This window comes from Coregonus lavaretus, assembly GCF_964263955.1.
Source record: "Coregonus lavaretus genome assembly, contig: HAP1_SCAFFOLD_7281, whole genome shotgun sequence".
In the NCBI taxonomy this organism is placed as follows: domain Eukaryota; kingdom Metazoa; phylum Chordata; class Actinopteri; order Salmoniformes; family Salmonidae; genus Coregonus; species Coregonus lavaretus.
In genome coordinates this window covers 7,076-27,669 of record NW_028159487.1, presented here as the reverse complement: position 1 = coordinate 27,669, position 20,594 = coordinate 7,076, and the positions used below count along the sequence as shown (strand labels likewise).

At 43.8% G+C, this 20,594-nt stretch overlaps 2 protein-coding genes across 2 annotated transcripts; one reads left to right on the top strand and one right to left on the bottom strand.

Annotated features, from left to right (window-relative positions):
* Positions 1-2,095: 2,095 nt before the first annotated feature.
* LOC311122800 (transmembrane protein 178A-like) lies at positions 2,096-2,791 on the top strand (the record flags this gene model as incomplete). Its single annotated transcript, XM_084197116.1, has 3 exons — positions 2,096-2,209; positions 2,294-2,431; positions 2,544-2,791. Coding segments are annotated over 3 exons (500 nt in total), but the record flags the coding sequence as incomplete, so codon positions are not given.
* Positions 2,792-6,752: 3,961 nt separating this feature from the next.
* Positions 6,753-19,332, bottom strand: LOC311122799 (THUMP domain-containing protein 2-like). Its single transcript, XM_084197115.1, has 10 exons — positions 19,146-19,332; positions 18,705-18,831; positions 18,155-18,582; positions 17,931-18,008; positions 12,036-12,088; positions 11,822-11,909; positions 9,917-9,988; positions 8,556-8,670; positions 8,142-8,262; positions 6,753-7,998 (listed from the first exon to the last, which is right to left on the bottom strand). The coding sequence occupies exons 1-10, from the start codon at positions 19,254-19,256 to the stop codon at positions 7,719-7,721; spliced, it is 1,473 nt and encodes a 490-aa protein (XP_084053241.1). The 5' UTR covers positions 19,257-19,332; the 3' UTR covers positions 6,753-7,718.
* Between the last annotated feature and the right edge of the window lie 1,262 nt (positions 19,333-20,594).

Genomic DNA, 20,594 nt, shown 5'->3' with positions numbered 1-20,594 from the left:
CTTCAAAACACGTTTTAAACTATCATGTTGTCCTCGGATATTCTGTGTGGGTCTAGCCCATCTGTAAGCCATGGTTGTGTATAGTTGTGTCCATAATAAGTCTATTAATTCGGAAAACCACTATGGCCTAAGTGCGTAGACAGGTTGCATGCGCTGTGGAGTGTGTCCAACACACAGACCTCAAAGAAGCTCTCTGATCTGATCAGTTTCAGACTGCATCTGACAGAATATCAAGGTCATTACATTTGACCTGACACGAAAGGCATTCTAGGAAGCGTTGCATGTGTTCAATATACATTCTATTTCTATGATCCATATAATTTGCATGAGGATATAACGTGACATCAACATTAATATATGTCAATAGATAAACGCGCGCCTTCTGTACGTAAAATGCTCTGAACTCAATCAATAGGAAACTTGCGCAAAAGCTCGAAATCGCAGAGTTGAGTTTAGTCAGCTAGGCTCCTCAAATTAAAATTTAGTATACCAATTAATATAGTAAGTGAAAATGGAAATGTCATTAGGCCAACTTTTTGTAATATTGGTATATAATTTGTGGAATGGTAGCATGCCACATCCCTGCAATACTTACTTTGCTGCCTCCAAGAGCAGGGACAATATTATACTGAACAAAAATATAAACGCAACATGCAACAATTCTACTGAGTTACAGTTAATATAAGGAAATCAGTCAATTGAAATAAATAAATTAGGCCCTAATCTATGGATTTCACATGACTGGGCAGGGGCGAAGCCATGGGTGGGCCTGGGAGGGCATAGACCCACCCATTTGGGAGCCAGGCCCACCCACTTGGCCCAGCCAATCAGAATGAGTTTTTCCCCACAAAAGGGCTTTATTACAGACAGAAATACTCCTCAGTTTCATCAGCTGTCCGGGTGGCTGATCTCAGACGATGGTGGCTGTGGTCCTCTGTAGCTCAGCTGGTAGAGCATGGTGCTTGTAACGCCAAGGTAGTGGGTTCGATCCCCGGGACCACCCATACACAAAAAATGTATGCACGCATGACTGTAAGTCGCTTTGGATAAAAGCGTCTGCTAAATGGCATATTATTATTATTATTATTATTACGATCCCACAGGTGAAGAAGCCGGATGTGGAGGTCCTGGGCAGGCGTGGTTACACGTGGTCTGCGGTTGTGAGGCTGGTTGGACGTACTGCCAATTCTCTAAAATTACATTGGAGGCGGCTTATGGTAGAGAAATGAACATTCAATTCTCTGGCAACAGATCTGGTGGACATTCCTGCAGTCAGCAAGCCAATAGCACGTTTCCTCAAAACTTGAGACATTGGTGGCATTGTGTTGTGTGACAAAAATGCAAATTTTTTAGTGGCCTTTTATTGTCCCCAGCACAAGGTGCCCTTGTGTAATGATCATGCTGTTTAATCAGCTTCTTGATATGCCACACCTGTCAGGTGGATAGATTATCTTGGCAAAGTTGAAATGCTCACTAACAGGGATGTAAACAAATGTGTGCACTAAATTTGAGAGAAATAAGCTTTCTGTGCATATGGAACATTTCTGGGATCTTTTATTTCAGCTCATGAAACATGGGACCAACGCTATACATGTTGTGTTTATAATTTTGTTCAGTATACATCACTCAAAAACATGTTACCTATCAGAGATGTAGATCTATTGGGGTTGATATGGCATTTCCACGTTTGGCTTTTCCTAGTCTCTTCTCACAGCCGTGTAAAGGCTTTCACAGTCGAGAGGAAGATCGATATATAAAATCTGCCATCTTGTGGGGAAAATTCTAACTTACAGCCTCTAAACCCCTATTATGAAGTCTGTTCACGTGACATGGGGGTCTGAATATCAAAGTAAACCTTAACGTGTAGGTGACTATACTATCGAACTAATTATATAGAGTTAATATTTGCAATAATAGAATAAATCATGGTATTAAAGTGAAAGTAGACCTTGGGGTCTAGAAACAGGGGAGTCTACTTTATAAATGAGTACAGCTTTTCTCAAGACAACTGTCCTTGAGAAACACTTGCCCATTTCTATATTTTGGCTTTAACCTGCTACACATTATGTTCACACAAGTTATTGTCTCTGTGCAGGTATAGCCCAGCGATGCACCACCATCAAGTACCATTTCTCCCAGCCCATGCGGCTCCGCAACATCCCTCTCAACCTGACCCGCACCATCCAGCAGGACGAGTGGCACCTCTTACGTAAGAACCTTTTCTCATTATGAAGGAGGTTCCCTAAAGGGCCTGATTCATTCAGACATCCTATTGCTCTCCTACTACCTTCAGACCTGCGGCGGATCACAGCGGGGTTTCTAGGCATGGCGGCAGCCGTTCTGTTGTGTGGCTGCATTGTGGCGTCTGTCAGCTTCGCCTGGGAGAAGAGTCTCACTCAGCACGTCTCTGGGCTGCTCTTTCTCATGGCAGGTACTGTTTACCCCCCCCCCCCCCCCCCGATACTGATAGTCTGTTTTCTTAAAACACTGATTTCTCTCTCACATTCTCCTCCTCTCTTTGCGGTTCCTCTCTTCCTTCTCAGGGATCTTCTGCACCATCTCCCTGTGTACATATGCGGCCAACGTGTCCTACGACCTGGCCAGGGTCCCTCCCTTCATCTACGGGCTGCCTGCTGACGTGGAGCATGGCTACAGCTGGTCCAGCTTCTGTGCCTGGCTCAGTCTGGGGCTGATGGTGGCGTCTGGATGCATGTGCACCATCTTCCCCATCCTCAGCCGTAGCAGCAGCAAAGCCCAGCAGGGCAAGGCTGCCCCCAACGCCGGTGTCTGACACACACCTTACTGCGTTTGATATACATTTTGCAATGTGTTACACACACTGAGCTGCAGCAAGGGCCTGTAGGAAGAGAGAGTCTAATATGTCTGTGTCTGACACACCTCTTACTGCATCTTTCACATCAACTCTGAGCCGTAACAAGAGCCTGCAGACCAAGACCATCCCCAGACATCTGTCTGACACAGCTGCAGCAGACGCCTGGGAGCTGGGACTAATGTTGACGCCTGCGTTTTCAGTGTGAAAACACTTCTGAGTCAACCATGCTTCTACTAGACCCCACATCTAAATCTAGGTTACCTCCATTGAGCAAAACATCCTGGACTTATGGAAGTATGGAACCATCAATGTTAGCTACACCCCTGCATCCAGGCTTTTTCAGTGGCCTTTATGCGATTATGTCTGTGATTAAGCCTACTGCTACCTTTCCACATTATATTTTCTATGTATGATCAGAATTCAGTGTCATGCAAGTAATTGTCAAATCACTGGGGGAAAACAGAGGCCTTGATGTGTCATCGAAAATGACAAGACAGAAACAGTTATTTGAAAGGAAAATAATTATAGAAAAGAAGACAGAATTTATAGAAAGATGTGACTCAAACTGACATTGATATGTACTCTGACCATAATTGTCACTTTCGTCATAATGAGCGGACCAAGGCGCAGCGTGATATGAGTACATACTTTAATAGTACTTAGCAACACGACACAATACAACAACAAAATAACAAAACGATACGTGAAGTCCTCGGTCAATAACACAAACCTACACGGAACAAGATCCCACAAAACACAAGTGCACAACAGGCTGCCTAAGAATGGTTCCCAATCAGAGACAATAAGCAACAGCTGATTCTCGTTGCCTCTGATTGAGAACCACCCCGGCCAACATAGAAACACATAACCTAGAACAGAACATAGAAAACGAAACATAGACACTACACCAAGAAACTAACACCCTGGCTCAACATACAGTGGGGAGAACAAGTATTTGATACACTGCCGATTTTGCAGGTTTTCCTACTTACAAAGCATGTAGAGGTCTGTAATATTTATCATAGGTACACTTCAACTGTGAGAGACGGAATCTAAAACAAAAATCCAGAAAATCACATTGTATGATTTTTAAGTTATTAATTTGCATTTTATTGCATGACATAAGTATTTGATACATCAGAAAAGCAGAACTTAATATTTGGTACAGAAACCTTTGTTAGCAATTACAGAGATCATACGTTTCCTGTAGGTCTTGACCAGGTTTGCACACACTGAAGCAGGGATTTTGGCCCACTCCTCCATACAGACCTTCTCCAGATCCTTCAGGTTTTGGGGCTGTCACTGGGCAATACGGACTTTCAGCTCCCTCCAAATATTTTCTATTGGGTTCTGGTCTGTAGACTGGCTAGGCCACTCCAGGACCTTGAGATGCTTCTTACGGAGCCACTCCTTAGTTGCCCTGGCTGTGTGTTTCGGGTCGTTGTCATGCTGGAAGACCAACCACAACCCATCTTCAATGCTCTTACTGAGGGAAGGAGGTTGTTGGCCAAGATCTCGCGATACATGGCCCCATCCATCCTCCCCTCAATACGGTGCAGTCGTCCTGTCCCCTTTGCAGAAAAGCATCCCCAAAGAATGATGTTTCCACCTCCATGCTTCACAGTTGGGATGGTGTTCTTGGGTTGTACTCATCCTTCTTCTTCCTCCAAACACAGCGAGTGGAGTTTCGACCAAAAAGCTATATTTCTGTCTCATCAGACCACATGACCTTCTCCCATTCCTCCTCTGGATCATCCAGATGGTCATTGGCAAACTTCAGACGGGCCTGGACATGCGCTGGCTTGAGCAGGGGGACCTTGCGTGCGCTGCATGATTTTAATCCATGACGGCGTACTGTGTTACTAATGATTTTCTTTGAGACTGTGGTCCCAGCTCTCTTCAGGTCATTGACCAGGTCCTGCCGTGTAGTTCTGGGCTGATCCCTCACCATCCTCATGATCATTGATGTCCCACGAGGTGAGATATTGCATGGAGCCCCAGACCGAGGGTGATTGACCGTCATCTTGAACTTCTTCCATTTTCTAATAATTGCGCCAACAGTTGTTGCCTTCTCACCAAGCTGCTTGCCTATTGTCCTGTAGCCCATCCCAGCCTTGTGCAGGTCTACAATTTTATCCCTGATGTCCTTACACAGCTCTCTGGTCTTGGCCATTGTGGAGAGGTTGGAGTCTGTTTGATTGAGTGTGTGGACAGGTGTCTTTTATACAGGTAACGAGTTCAAACAGGTGCAGTTAATATAGGTAATGAGTGGAGAACAGGAGGGCTTCTTAAAGAAAAACTAACAGGTCTGTGAGAGCCAGAATTCTTACTGGTTGGTAGGTGATCAAATACTTCTGTCATGCAATAAAATGCAAATTAATTACTTAAAAATCATACAATGTGATTTTCTGGATTTTTGTTTTAGATTCCGTCTCTCACAGTTAAAGTGTACCTATGATAAAAATTACAGACCTCTACATGTTTTGTAAGTAGGAAAACCTGCAAAATCGGCAGTGTATCAAATACTTGTTCTCCCCACTGTACAAGAGTCCCCAGAGCCAGGGCGTAAGAGTACCCCCCCCCCAAAGGCGCGGACTGCGACCGCGCCAACATAAACCCAACAGGGGAGGGGCCGGGTGGGCATTCCACCTCGGAGGCGGATCCGGCTCCGGGCGTGACCACCACCCTCTAACAACCCCCCCGTAGCGCCCCTGGTCTGGTCCCGCTGGCTGGAGCTGGACTGGACATCGGTGGAGCGGATTGCTTAGGCTCCGGTGTGGAGCAGCTGACCGGTACCTGACCAGGCACGGGCTGTGCCGGACTGACGATGCGCACCACAGGCTTGGTGCGGGGAGCAGGAATGGGCCGGACCGGGCTGGTGACGCGCACCATTGGCTTGGTTCGGGGAGCAGGGACGGGCCGGACCGGGCTGACGAAGCGCACCACTGGCTTGGTGCGGGGAGCAGGCACAGGCCGGACCGGGCTGACGACGCGCACCATTGGCTTGGTGCGGGGAGCAGGAATGGGCCGGACCGGGCTGACGAAGCGCACCACTGGCTTGGTGCGGGGAGCAGGAACAGGCCGGACCGGGCTGACGACGCGCACCATTGGCTTGGTGCGAGGGGCAGGAACAGGCCGGGCCGGGCTGGCGACGCACACCACAGGCTTGGTGCGGGGAGCAGGAACAGGCCGGGCCGGGCTGGCGACGCGCACCATTGGCTTGGTGCGAAGGGGCAGGAACGGGCCGGGCTGGCGACGCGCACCATTGGCTTGGTGCGAGGGGCAGGAACAGGCTGGGCCGGGCTGGCGACGCGCACCACAGGCTTGGTGCGAGGGGCAGGAACAGGCCGGGCTAGCGACGCGCACCACAGACTTGGTGCGAGGGGCAGGAACAGGCCGGGCCGGCGACGCGCATCACAGGCTTGGTGCGAGGGACAGGAACAGGCCGGACCGTACTGGGAACACACACCACTGGCCTTGTGTGGGGATCAGGAACGGGCCGGACCGGACTGGTAACACACCTCAGTACCTCTCGCCGTGCCTCTACACTCTCCTTCCCTCTACTGACCAATGGCCCCCGTAACCTGGTGGCCTTCTCTCCTCGTCCACAAACTCGCCCTTTATCTGCCTCCAGCAGCCCCGTCGTCCATGCCGTGTGCCCCCCCCAAAAAAATGTCTTGGGGGTGCCTCTCGCCTGTCCGACGACGGCCCGGTTGGCACCGCTTCTCCTCTCCTGCCTGGGTCTCCCCCTTCATCACCCTCCGGTAACGGATGGCCTCCTCCTCCGTGATCTGCCCCCAACCGAGGAGGACATCCACTAACGTTACCTCCGGCGTTTGCTCCTGGACACGCTGCTTGGTCCTGTATTGGTGGGATCTTCTGTCACGTTCGTCATAATGAGCGGACCAAGGCGCAGCGTGATATGAGTACATACTTTAATAGTACTTAGCAACACGACACAATACAACAACAAAATAACAAAACGATACGTGAAGTCCTCGGTCAATAACACAAACCTACACAGAACAAGATCCCACAAAACACAAGTGCACAACAGGCTGCCTAAGAATGGTTCCCAATCAGAGACAACAAGCAACAGCTGATTCTCGTTGCCTCTGATTGAGAACCACCCCGGCCAACATAGAAACACATAACCTAGAACAGAACATAGAAAACGAAACATAGACACTACACCAAGAAACTAACACCCTGGCTCAACATACAAGAGTCCCCAGAGCCAGGGCGTGACAATAATGGATCTAACAGAATATACTTAGAATAGCAGATCTCTAACCTAAATTGTAAGGAAATTCATCTGTGGATATTCATTAACCCTCTTATCAATGGACACAGAGCCAACCCCTGTGCATATGCACCTAAATCCAAGTCAACATTTCCCCCCATCAATGGATATCAACCCTTATCCTCCTAGCGGACCCTAATCTGAGTGTATTTACCTTAGTCTCAGTGGATGTATTCTGTAATCTAATCCCAGACAGTGTATAATTGTTGGATCTGAGTCATGGTCTGATTCTGTAAATAGAGCTGAAGAATTTCAGACTCCTGAAAAGGGAAACTGAGGTACTCTTGAAAGATGCATTATTTCCTTCCACCATTAACAAAGTCATTGGAATGATAGAATAAAGGTATTAGCAAAATTGGGTTTGACATTCTATGACTTTTATGCATTTTGCTTCATTTTGTGGTAGTACAGTACATGTTGGTAAAATTCTAACCACGCCAAATTGATGCAATGATTTTCTGTGCTTTACGGGTGGTATTGTCTTTGAAGTCTGTGTGAATGTCTCTTGAATCCAGTGTATCCATCTCCTGAAAAGTCTCACTCAGGATCCACTATGCAGGGGTTGAATGTATGTGTGTTTATTCAGTCAGGTCCACCGAGTGTGGTAGTCGCAGTCAGTATCTTGACATACTTGTGGATGAGGGCGTCTATAGCTCCCAGGCTCACTCTGTGGTAGCCTAGGGACTGCAGTGAGGGGAAAGGGCTTGGGGTGAGGAAGGGGTCCACATCACATACTAATCCCACCTCAGTCTCCTCTCCCTGGGTGTGTAAGGGTACTGGTCTGGGGGTTATGCTTTTCTTCAGCAGGCAGGAGAGCTGGGGACTAAGCAGCAAAACCAGGGTCCCACCCACACGGAGAACTCTGAAAAAACATGCATGTTTGATTGATTAAAAATCAATAAATCAATAAGCAATTCCTTTCTCAACTTTTGCTATATCCTGAATGTTTATTTGAGCAATTATGAAATTGGAATACGTGATACTACAGTTAGTTAAATACAATACCTTTCCATCTCTCTCACAATCACTGGAAGAGAGGCAGCCATGTCAGTCTTGGTGCCAAACTTCTTCCCAAAAGGGACATCACAGACAACGGCATCCACACTACAGGAAGGCAGTGGAATATCTTCACACATAGGAGGAAAACAAGGAGGAATTCATTCATCAGGAAATCATGCAGAATCATTTACTGCATTGTGGGTAAACAAATACCATAATGCATACAGTATATCAGGGACAACTGCTACATGTATTAAAACACCTAATTTGATCTACAGTCCATACGTCAGAATGAACCACATTTTTATAAAGTCATACATGAGAAATGGTCATACATGAGAAATGGTCATACATAAATGGCATACTTCACAATGTTTGTTAAAAAACAATACCTCATGTGAAGTGGATTGGCATTCTTACCCTTGGATGATGACTGCAGCAGCTGCACCCTATCCCCAAACTTTGCAAACTCCACATTCTGACAGGCTTTCACCAACTGAGACTCATCAATGTCAAGACCTAGAAAAAAGGCATCCTGTTTGGAGAAAAATCGCTATGAATTTCTGAACAAAACAATTACCTCCCCTCACTGCACCCACATCAAAAAGCTAACATAAGCATCCCATATGACATACATTTCAAATGGGTTCGATATAAAGGTTTCTCTCAGAAATCTCACATGATATTCAATATAAAGGTTTCTCTCAGAAATCTCACATGATATTCAATATAAAGGTTTCTCTCAGAAATCTCACATGATATTCAATATAAAGGTTTCTCTCAGAAATCTCACATGATATTCAATATAAAGGTTTCTCTCAGAAATCTCACATGATATTCAATATAAAGGTTTCTCTCAGAAATCTCACATGATATTCAATATAAAGGTTTCTCTCAGAAATCTCACATGATATTCAATATAAAGGTTTCTCTCAGAAATCTCACATGATATTCAATATAAAGGTTTCTCTCAGAAATCTCACATGATATTCAATATAAAGGTTTCTCTCAGAAATCTCACATGATATTCAATATAAAGGTTTCTCTCAGAAATCTCACATGATATTCAATATAAAGGTTTCTCTCAGAAATCTCACATGATATTCAATATAAAGGTTTCAATCAGAAATCTCACATGATATTCAATATAAAGGTTTCTCTCAGAAATCTCACATGATATTCAATATAAAGGTTTCTCTCAGAAATCTCACATGATATTCAATATAAAGGTTTCTCTCAGAAATCTCACATGATATTCAATATAAAGGTTTCTCTCAGAAATCTCACATGATATTCAATATAAAGGTTTCTCTCAGAAATCTCACATGATATTCAATATAAAGGTTTCTCTCAGAAATCTCACATGATATTCAATATAAAGGTTTCTCTCAGAAATCTCACATGATATTCAATATAAAGGTTTCTCTCAGAAATCTCACATGATATTCAATATAAAGGTTTCTCTCAGAAATCTCACATGATATTCAATATAAAGGTTTCTCTCAGAAATCTCACATGATATTCAATATAAAGGTTTCTCTCAGAAATCTCACATGATATTCAATATAAAGGTTTCTCTCAGAAATCTCACATGATATTCAATATAAAGGTTTCAATCAGAAATCTCACATGATATTCAATATAAAGGTTTCAATCAGAAATCTCACCTGATATTCAAAATAAAGGTTTCAATCAGAAATCTCACATGATATTCAATATAAAGGTTTCAATCAGAAATCTCACCTGATATTCAATATAAAGGTTTCTCTCAGAAATCTCACCTGATATTCATGTGCAGCTTCCAGTAAAATAGTTCCCACTCCACACATCGGGTCTATCACACAAGAGCCAGGCTGGTTGAGAGAGGAAAGAGAACACATTCAGAACACACCAGGCCAAGCGACGGTGTGAGAAGATAATAAGATATTTGGTCCTTTTGATGTTAGCACAGAACCTCAGAACACAATCAAACATCAAAGAGAGGAAGATGAGACCAAACACGTGAGCTGGAGAGAGGAACTCCTTCCATGCCATGTGGTACAGTTGAAGTCGGAAGTTTACATACACCTTAGTCAAATACATTTAAACTCAGTTTTTCACAATTCCTGACATTTAATCCTAGTAAAAAATCCCTGTCTTAGGTCAGTTAGGATCAACACTTTATTTTAAGAATGTGAAATGTCAGAATAATAGTAGAGAGAATGATTTATTTCAGCTTTTATTTCATTCATCACATTCCCAGTGGGTCAGAAGTTTACATACACTCAATTAGTATTTGGTAGCATTACCTTTAAATTGTTTAACTTGAGTCAAATGTTTCGGGTAGCCTTCCACAAGCTTCCCACAATAAGTTGGGTGAATTTTGGCCCATTCCTCCTGACAGAGCTGGTGTAACTGAGTCAGGTTTGTAGGCTTCCTTGCTCGCACACGCTTTTTCAGTTCTGCCCACAAATATTCTATAGGATTGAGGTCAGGGCTTTGTGATGGCCACTCCAATACCTTGACTTTGTTGTCCTTAAGCCATTTTGCCACAACTTTGGAAGTATGCTTGGGGTCATTGTCCATTTGGAAGACCCATTTGCGACCAAGCTTTAACTTCCTGACTGATGTCTTGAGATGTTGCTTCAATATATCCACATAATTTTCCTTCCTCATGATGCCATCTATTTTGTGAAGTGCACCAGGCCCTCCTGCAGCAAAGCACCCCCACAGCATGATGCTGCCACCCCCGTGCTTCACGGTTGTGATGGTGTTCTTCGGCTTGCAAGCCACCCCCTTTTTCCTCCAAACATAACGATGGTCATAATGGCCAAACAGTTCTATTTTGGTTTCATCAGACCAGAGGACATTTCTCCAAAAAGTACAAGCTTTGTCCCCATGTGCAGTTGAAAACCGTAGTCTGGCTTTTTTATGGCGGTTTTGGAGCAGGGGCTTCTTCCTTGCTGAGCGGCCTTTCAGGTTATGTCAATATAGGACTCGTTTTACTGTGGATATAGATACTTTTGTACCTGTTTCCTCCAGCATCTTCACAAGGTCCTTTGCTGTTGTTCTGGGATTGATTTTCACTTTTCGCATCAAAGTACGTTCATCTCTAGGAGACAGAACGCGTCTCCTTCCTGAGCGGTATGACGGCTGCTTGGTCCCATGGAGTTTATACTTGCGTACTATTGTTTGTACAGATGAACGTGGTACCTTCAGACGTTTGGAAATTGCTCCCAAGGATGAACCAGACTTTTGGAGGTCTACAATTTATTTTCTGAGGTCTTGGCTGATTTCTTTTGATTTTCCCATGATGTCAAGCAAAGAGGCACAGAGTTTGAAGGTAGGCCTTGAAATACATCCACAGGTACACCTCAAATTGACTCAAATGATGTAAATTAGCCTATCAGAAACTTCTAAAGCCATGACATCATTTTCTGGAATTTTCCAAGCTGTTTAAAGGCACAGTCAACTTAGTGTATGTAAACTTCTGACCCACTGGAATTGTGATACAGTGAATTATAAGTGAAATAATCTGTCTGTAAACAATTGTTGGAAAGATTACTTGCGTCATGCACAAAGTAGATGTCCTAACCGACTTGCCAAAACTATAGTTTGTTAACAAGAAATTTGTGGTTGAAAAACAAGTTTTAATGACTCCAACCTAAGTGTATGTAAACTTCCGACTTCAGCTGTAGCTAGAGTACCTTGATGTCTGACAGAGAGGCCATGGCCCAGGCTATAGTGGATCTCAGCCCAGTAGTCTTCATATAACTCCGGTTGGCTAAAGGAAGCCTGGCGAGAAAGAGGGAAGCAGACACTATTAGACATAGTCAACTAGAAGAGATATCCAGAAGGAAATAGACTTGAATACGGTTGTCAACACAGAGGGCAAGAACAGGTTCTGATCATGTCACCAACCTGAGGAGAGGTATCCCGAGGACACAGTGGTCATCACTTATATACACATTCACCTACAGACGAAACACATCACATACATTCATTCATTAACATAGCTTTACGGTGGAAGAAAGTGATGCATTAACTGAACCTACAGAAAGAAGCCATTAACTTCTGTCGTGTCTGGCTAATGTACTGTACCATGGCCAAGCACAACAATTACTATTTAACATACAGTGCCTTCGGAAAGTATTCAGACCCCTTGACTTTTTCCACATTTTGTTACGTTACAGCCTTATTGTAAATTATATATATTTTTTTCTTTTCTTCTTCTCCTCATCAATCTACACACAATACTCTATAATGTCAAAGCAAAAACAGGTTTAGACATTTTTGCTAATTTATAAAAAATATCACATTAACATAAGTATTCAGACCCTTTATTCAGTACTTCGTTGAAGCACCTTTGGCAGCGTTTACAGCCTCAAGTCTTCTTGGGTATGACGCTACAAGCTTGGCAAACCTGTATTTGGGGAGTTTCTCCCTTTATTCTCTGCATATCCTCTCAAGCTCTGTCAGGTTGGATGGGGAGCGTTGCTGCACAGCTATTTTCAGGTCTCTCCAGAGATGTTTGATCGGGTTCAAGTCTGGGCTCTGGCTGGGCCACTCAAGAACATTCAGAGACTTGTCCCGAAGCCACTCCTGCGTTGTCTTGGCTGTGTGCTTAGGGTCGTTGTCCTGTTGGAAGGTGAACATTTGCCCCAGTCTGAGGTCATGAGAGCTCTGGAGCAGGTTTTCATCAAGGATCTCTCTGTACTTTGCTCCATTCCCTCAATCCTGACTAGTCTCCCAGTCCCTGCCACTGAAAAACATCCCCACAGCATGATGCTACCACCACCATGCTTCACCGTAAGGATGGTGCCAGGATTCCTCCAGACGTGACGCTTGGCATTCAGGCCAAAGAGTTTAATCCTGGTTTCATCAGACCAGAGAATCTTGTTTCTCGTGGTCTGAGAGTCTAGGTGCCTTTTGGCAAACTCCAAGTGGGCTGTCATGTGCCTTTTACTGAGGAGTGGCTTCTGTCTGGCCACTCTACCATAAAGGCTTGATTGGTGGAGTGCTGCAGAGATGGTTGTCCTTCTGGAAGGTTCTCCCATCTCCACAGAGGAACAATAGAGCTCTGTCAGAGTGACCATCGGATTCTTGGTCACCTCCCTAACCAAGGCCCTTCTCCTCCGATTGCTCAGTTTGGCCGGGCGGCCAGCTCTAGGAAGAGTCTTGGTGGTTCCAAATTTCTAACATTTAAGAATGATGTAGGCCACTGTGTTCTTGGGGACCTTCAATGCTGCAGACATTTTTTGGTACCCTTCCTCAGATCTGTGCCTCGACACAATCCTGTCTCGGAGCTCTACGGACAATTCCTTTGACCTCATGGCTTGGTTTTTGTTCTGACATGCACTGTCAACTGTGGGACCTTATATAGACAGGTGTGTGCCTTTCCAAATCATGTCCAATCAATTGAATTTACCACAGGTGGACTCCAATGAAGTTGTAGAAACATCTCAAGGATGATCAATGGAAATAGGATGCACCTGAGCTCAATTTCGAGTCTCATAGCAAAGGGTCTGCATACTTATGTAAATAAGTTATCTGATTTTATTCGTAATACATTTGCAAACATTTCAAAAACCTGTTTTCGCTTTGTCATTATGGCGTATATTGTGTGTAGATTGATGAGGATTTTTATTTATTTTAATCAATTTTAGAATAAGGCCCTAACATAACAAAATGTGGAAAAAGTCAAGTGGTCTGAATACTTTCCGAAGGCACTGTACGTGCAGTCTGACACGGCTTAGCACTGCAGTGTAATGTATACTCTACAAAAATATAAATGCAACATGCAGTAATTTCAAAATGTTTACTGAGTTACAGTTCATATAAGGAAATCAGTAAATTGAAACAAATTCATTAGGCCCTAATCTATGGATTTCACATTTCTGGGAATACAGATATGCATCTGTTGGTCACAGATACCTTTAAAAAAAGGTAGGGGTGTGGATCAGGAAACCAGTCAGTATCTGGTGTGACCACCATTTGCCTCATGCAGCGTGGCACATCTCCTTTCGCATAGAGTTGATCAGGCTGTTGATTGTGGCCTGTGGAATGTTGTCCCACTCTTCTTCAATAGCTGTGTGAAGTTGCTGGATATTGGCAGGAACTAGAACACGTTGTCGTACACGTCGACGCAGAGCATCCCAAACATGCTCCATGGGTGACATGTCTGGTAAGTATTCAGGCCATGGAAGAAAATAAAATAAAATCCAATTTTATTTGTCACATGCGCCGAATATAACAGGTGTAGACCTTACAGTGAAATACTTACTTAGAAGCCCTTAACCAACAATGCAGTTAAGAAAATAGAGTTAAGAAAATATTTACTGGGACATTTTCAGCTTTATGTGTACAGATCCTTGCGACACATGAGGTGATGGCGGCGGATGAATGGCACGACAATGGGCCTCAGGATCTCGTCACGGTATCTCTGTGCATTCAAATAGCCATCGATAAACTGCAACTGTGTTCGTTGTCCATAGCTTATGCCTGCCCATACCATAATCCCACCACCATTGGGCACTCAGTTCACAACGTTGACATCAGCAAACCGCTCGCCCACACGGCACCATACACGTGGTCAAGATGGCGTAGCAGTGCGTTCGTGTTTTCTATAGTGTCCTCATGTAAATAGCCTGTTTTTTTGTCTTTTTCGTATATATTTCTCAATCTCACTTTCCATCCGTTAACTAAATATACTTTCCTGCAACCCGCCTCACCCAATGTGGAACGGATTCTATTTTTATTTTTTCCTCCAGAACCTCTGGCTGAAACTAGCCAGCTAGCCAGCTAACTAGCTACTTGCTATTAGCCACCGTTAGCGGTCTTCACCATTGTCCGTGGCCTGCACTACCTACCAGCCAGCTCTAGCCTGGACAATTATCGGCCAGTCTGCACAGTCTGCACATCGCGCTATCGAGCCAGAGCATATCGGATTTTCTGCCGGAATCACTGGACCTTAACACCGGATCATTGCAACTAGCTAGCTGCAACCGAGTGGCTGTTGTTGTTGTTGGCTAATCACCACTGTCCGAAGCTAGCCACAGTTAGCCTTGAGCTAGCCTCGAGCCAGGCCCATCTCCCGGCTATCTACCCCTCTGTCAACCGGACGGAACCTCCTAGTGTTGACACGGAGCCCCACCGATCCATCACAACTGGTCTGCCGACGTAATCGTCTGATGTTGTTTCAACAGGCTTCCCGTTGCGACGACCACAAAGATCCATCTGCTAGCCCCGGCCTGCTAGCACGCACAATCAACAGCCGTGCCTCCTGCTCGCCTGTGCTTTAGCAGCCTACGATCTGCTCCCGGACTTACTTAGTGCTGTTCACTGGACCTTATGATCACTCAGCTACACAGCTAATGCCTGCTGGACTGTTCCTTTACACGGTACCCCATCCTGTGTATCTGTTTAGCCTCAGCCCAAACTTTCATCGCCATTACCAGTTGTTGTCTTAGCCCTCTCGAATAACACCTGTGATTGCGTTATGCCTCTCTCCCATGTCAATATGCCTAGCCATTTGCTGTTTGGGTTAGTTCTTATTATACAATTTCACTGTAGAGCCCCAAGTTCAGCTCAACCAGCCTCAGAGAGCTCCTTTGTCCCAACCCCCATACATGCAGAGAGCGGCTCAATCGGTACCTCCAGTGATGCTATCTCTTTCATAGTTACCCAATGCTTAGGTGTACTTCCACTGTACTCATATCCTTCCATTTCCTTGTCTGTACATAATGCCCTGAATCTATTCTACAACGCCCGGAGAACTGCCCCCTTTATTCTCTGTACCCAACGCACTAGAAGACCAGTTCTTAAAGCCTTTAGCCGTATCCTTATTCTATTCCTCCTCTGTTCCTCTGGTGATGTAGAGGTTAACCCAGGCCCTGTACATTTTACATTTACATTTGAGTCATTTAGCAGACGCTCTTATCCAGAGGGACTTACAGTTAGTGAGTGGATACATTTTTCATACTGGCCCCCCGTGGGAATCGAACCCACAACCCTGGCGTTGCAAGCGCCATGCTCTACCGGTTGAGCTACTGTAGCCCCCAGTATCACTCCTACCCCCCAGGCGCTATCATTTCTTGACTTCTGTAACCGTAAAAGCCTTGATTTCTTGCATGTTAACATCAGAAGTCTCCTCCCCAAGTTTGAGTTATTCACTGCGTTAGCACACTCTGCCAACCCTGATGTTCTAGCAGTGTCTGAATCCTGGCTTAGGAAGGCCACCAAAAACTCTGAAACTTCCATCCCCAACTACAACATTTTCCGTCTAGATAGAACTGCCAAAGGGGGCGGAGTTGCAATCTACTGTAGAGATAGCCTGCAGAGCTCTATCATACTATCCAGGTCTGTGCCCAAACAGTTTGAGCTTCTACTTCTAAAAATCCACCTTTCCAGAAATAAGTCTCTCACTAATAACTGTTGCCGCTTGCTACAGACCCCCCTCAGCCCCCAGTTGTGCCCTGGACACCATATGTGAATTGCTTGAATCACTGTCACCACCAATAAATCTACAATAATAGAGAATTTCAATAAGCATTTTGCTACGGCTGGCCATGCTTTCCACCTGGCTACCCCTACCCCGGCCACCAGATATGCACCCTCTGCTGCAACCAATTATTTTACACTATGGCCTATTTATTGCCTTACCTCCATAACTTACTACATTTGCACACACTGTATATAGATTTTCTATTGTGTTGTTGACTGTACGTTTTGTTTATTCCATATGTAACTCTTTGTTGTTGTTTTTATCGCACTGCTTTGCTTTATCTTGGCCAGGTCGCAGTTGTAAATGAGAACTTGTTCTCAACTGGCTTACCTGGTTAAATAAAGGTGATTTTTTTTTTTAAGTGAGGCCGGTTGGACGTAATGCCAAATTCTCTAAAATGACATTGGAGTCAACATATGGTAGAGAAATTAACATTCAATTCTCTGGCAACAGCTCTGATGGACATTCCTGCAGGCAGCATGCCAATTGCATGCGCATTCAAAACTTGAGACATCTGTGGCATTGTGTTGTGTGACAAAATTGCACATTATAGAGTGGGCTTTTATTGTTCCCAGCACGAGGTGCACCTGTGTAATGATCATGCTGTTTAATCTACTTCTTGATATGCCACACCTGTCAGGTGGATGGATTATCTTGGCAAAGGAGAAATGCTCACTAACAGGGATGTAAACAAATGTTTGCACAAAATGTGAGAGAAATAAGCTTTTTGTGCGTCTAGAAAATGTCTGGGATCTTTTATTTCAGCTCACGAAACATGGCACCAACACTTTACATGTTAGCCTTTATATTTTTGTTCAGTGTATAAACAGTATAGTGTACATGCCTGACTGCGGAATAGTTAAATGGACTTTGACACTTGGCAAGGTCAGGCAAAGAAATATGAGAATCTCCTCACAGGTTGTGGTAATCATCTAATTATGGTTATGGCTAGATTAATATAACCTCCAGATTACCTCCATGTTAGGGTGGGGACCATATAAAGTTAACATTACCTCCAGATTACCTCCATGTTAGGGTGGTGACCATATAAAGTTAATATTACCTCCAAATTACCTCCATGTTAGGGTGGTGACCATATAAAGTTAATATTACCTCCAGATTACCTCCATGTTAGGGTGGTGACCATATAAAGTTAATATTACCTCCAGATTACCTCCATGTTAGGATGGTGACCATATAAAGTTAATATTACCTCAAAATTACCTCCATGTTAGGGTGGTGACCATATAAAGTTCATATTACCTCCAGATTACCTCCATGTTAGGGTGGGGACCATATAAAGTTAATATTACCTCCAGATCTGGTTTCCTCAGGTCCACTCTCCAGCCCAGCTGTCTGCTCGCCGCTGTTCCAATGATCCTACTCAGATCCTAGACAGACAGACACCATCACAAACAGGACAAAGTCAAATCCTCCTCTCTCACCCCGTTAAAAACCACCACAATAACCTGAAACCTACCAGTTCCCTTAAGAAGTAAAGATGTGAAAAATACCTCCTCTCCTCCAAAGTGTATACCTGGGGAGAGAAACGTCTGGACAGGGCTCCACTGCACCGACAGCTCACTCTGAAAGACACTGTGGATGTCTTTCCATCACAGCTGCCTTCTATACGGTCCTCTTCAACTTTGTCCCCTGCAACACAGTTTCCACTTCCAGAGTCTTCTGTTGATGAAATGTGATCCTTGCTCAGTCCTAATTCTTTTCGCTCTCCCTCTAGTCCCAGCTTCTGTGTTCCATTTGGTCCGTTACAAGTTGACCCCTCAACACCACTCTCTTTTTCCTCCTCTTCCTCCCTCTTCCTCTTCCTCCCTGGTAGGGACACACTCAATGTACAGTTGCTTCTCATCATCAGGTCTCTCTGCAGGCGTCTCCATGACAACACAGCTCTGGTCCAGTCACTCCCATCACCCATGAGCCTTGACTGGATCCCAGATGGTGTCTTAACTGAGTGTGACAGAAAAATAAATACAGTAAAAAGATAATGTCCAGTGCAAAACATTTAATTGCAGCTTCATACTTTTAATCAGAGAGGATAAATATTCATACAGAATATTTGTTAGGCTTACCTGTATGGGCCGAGAGAGGGGAGTGTCGCTTTAGAAGTAGAAACAGCCTCTCTGCAGATTTCAGCTCCCTCACTTGCTTTATTCCAAAAGTGGTGGTGAAGAACACTTTTCCAGGGATGTGATCCACCTAAACAATACACATTATTTAGTGCAAGATAAGAATAACCTAACATATAATCATGTCAACAACATGAAATTACCACTTGTTAAGAAGAAAAGATTAATACAAAGCCAGGATTTACGATTGACTTTATTACAAGCAGCAAACCTATGCAATATGCATGCGCAGTCAACTGCCTGGCTTCCAGCTAGCTTCGAGGAGGACCATTTTATATAAAAGGTATTACTTTATTGGCTAGTGTTTCATATAGATTCATTGCACATTATTACTAGCTAGACTAATATTGTAGCCTGAAACTAACTTTTGTCTCGATTACTCACATCTTTGGCTGCAAGTTTGGTCTTCACCTCCTGAATCAGGAAAGGCTCCATGCCGTTCCCAGCAGTGCAATAGAACTGTAGAGCAGCACACTGACAATTTGAGTCGCTCATATTGTCGAGTTTAGAAATGCTAAGCTATAAAAGTACAACTCTAAATCTCCATGCCAGTACCTACGTGGGCTGCCATGTTGTTTTGTTTACACGGAAACGGAAATACAGAAAAGAAGCAGCTGGTTATTTCCGCGATGACCAGCAGAGGTCGCTTTAGCACTACAAAAGAGCCTCAAAAACGCAACTGAGAATTGCTAGTTAACACAGCCACAAAGTCATAAACCCCGCCCATTTCTAAAATGTATCTTCTTAAAAAGTTATTTTAAACCTAACCTTAACCACACTGTTAACCTTATGCCTAAACCTTAGATTAGGACCAAAAAGCAAATGTGTGTTTTCATACATTTTTACGATATAGCCAATTTTGACCGTGGCTGTGGTAACTAGTGATAACCCTGAGAATTGGGTTATACAAGAGAATAATGCCCAGTAAGGAAATAGCCCAGTAAGGAAATAGCACAGTAAGGAAATAGCACAGTAAGGAAATAGCACTTTACAAATGTTTCTATGTGTCATCCTTTGAATGGGGGCGGCAGGTAGCTTAGTGGTTAAGAGCGTTGTGCCAGTAATCCAAAGGTCGCTGGTTCTAATCCCCGAGCCAACTAGGTGAAAAATCTGTCGATGTGCCCATGAGCAAGGCACTTAACCCTAATTGCTCATGTAAGTCGCTCTGGATAAGAGCGTCTGCTAAATGACTTTAAAAAAATGTGCCAGAGTTGCTCATACTTCTTCATGTAGATTTGCATGATCACATATATGGCTTCCAAATAAAATGCATCAATACTGTACTGTTGGAGAGAGTGTTGTAAGTTGAGCCATTTTTTACATTCAGTATCACTCTTTCAAGGGAAATATAGTATTATTTCTAACAAAGATATCTACATATACAGTACCAGTCAAAAGTTTGGACACACCTACTCATTCCAGGGTTTTTCTTTATTTTTGACTATTTTCTACATTGTAGAAGACATCAAAACTATTAAATAACACATACTGTACTTTTGACTGGTACTGTATTTCAGGATGTTGTGTATTCCTGGAAATAAACATTACAGTTTTCAAAACATAGCATGCGAAAAAAATAAAATAAGAAGTTTCTTGGCACATCTGACCTCGTGTTTGGGGTAAGATGAAAATATGGACAGGGTAAGTTGAGAGCCCTACATATTTCTGTACTAAATGAAATATTACCACTACCTTTTTTAAAACCATGTCTATCTTTATTTCCCAAACACAATTCAACACAATCACAACTTTTTTTGTGTGTCTTTTAATCATCATATTTTAACACAGGCATAACACCTAAAAACATTTTTGTACTTAAAAAACTTTTAACAT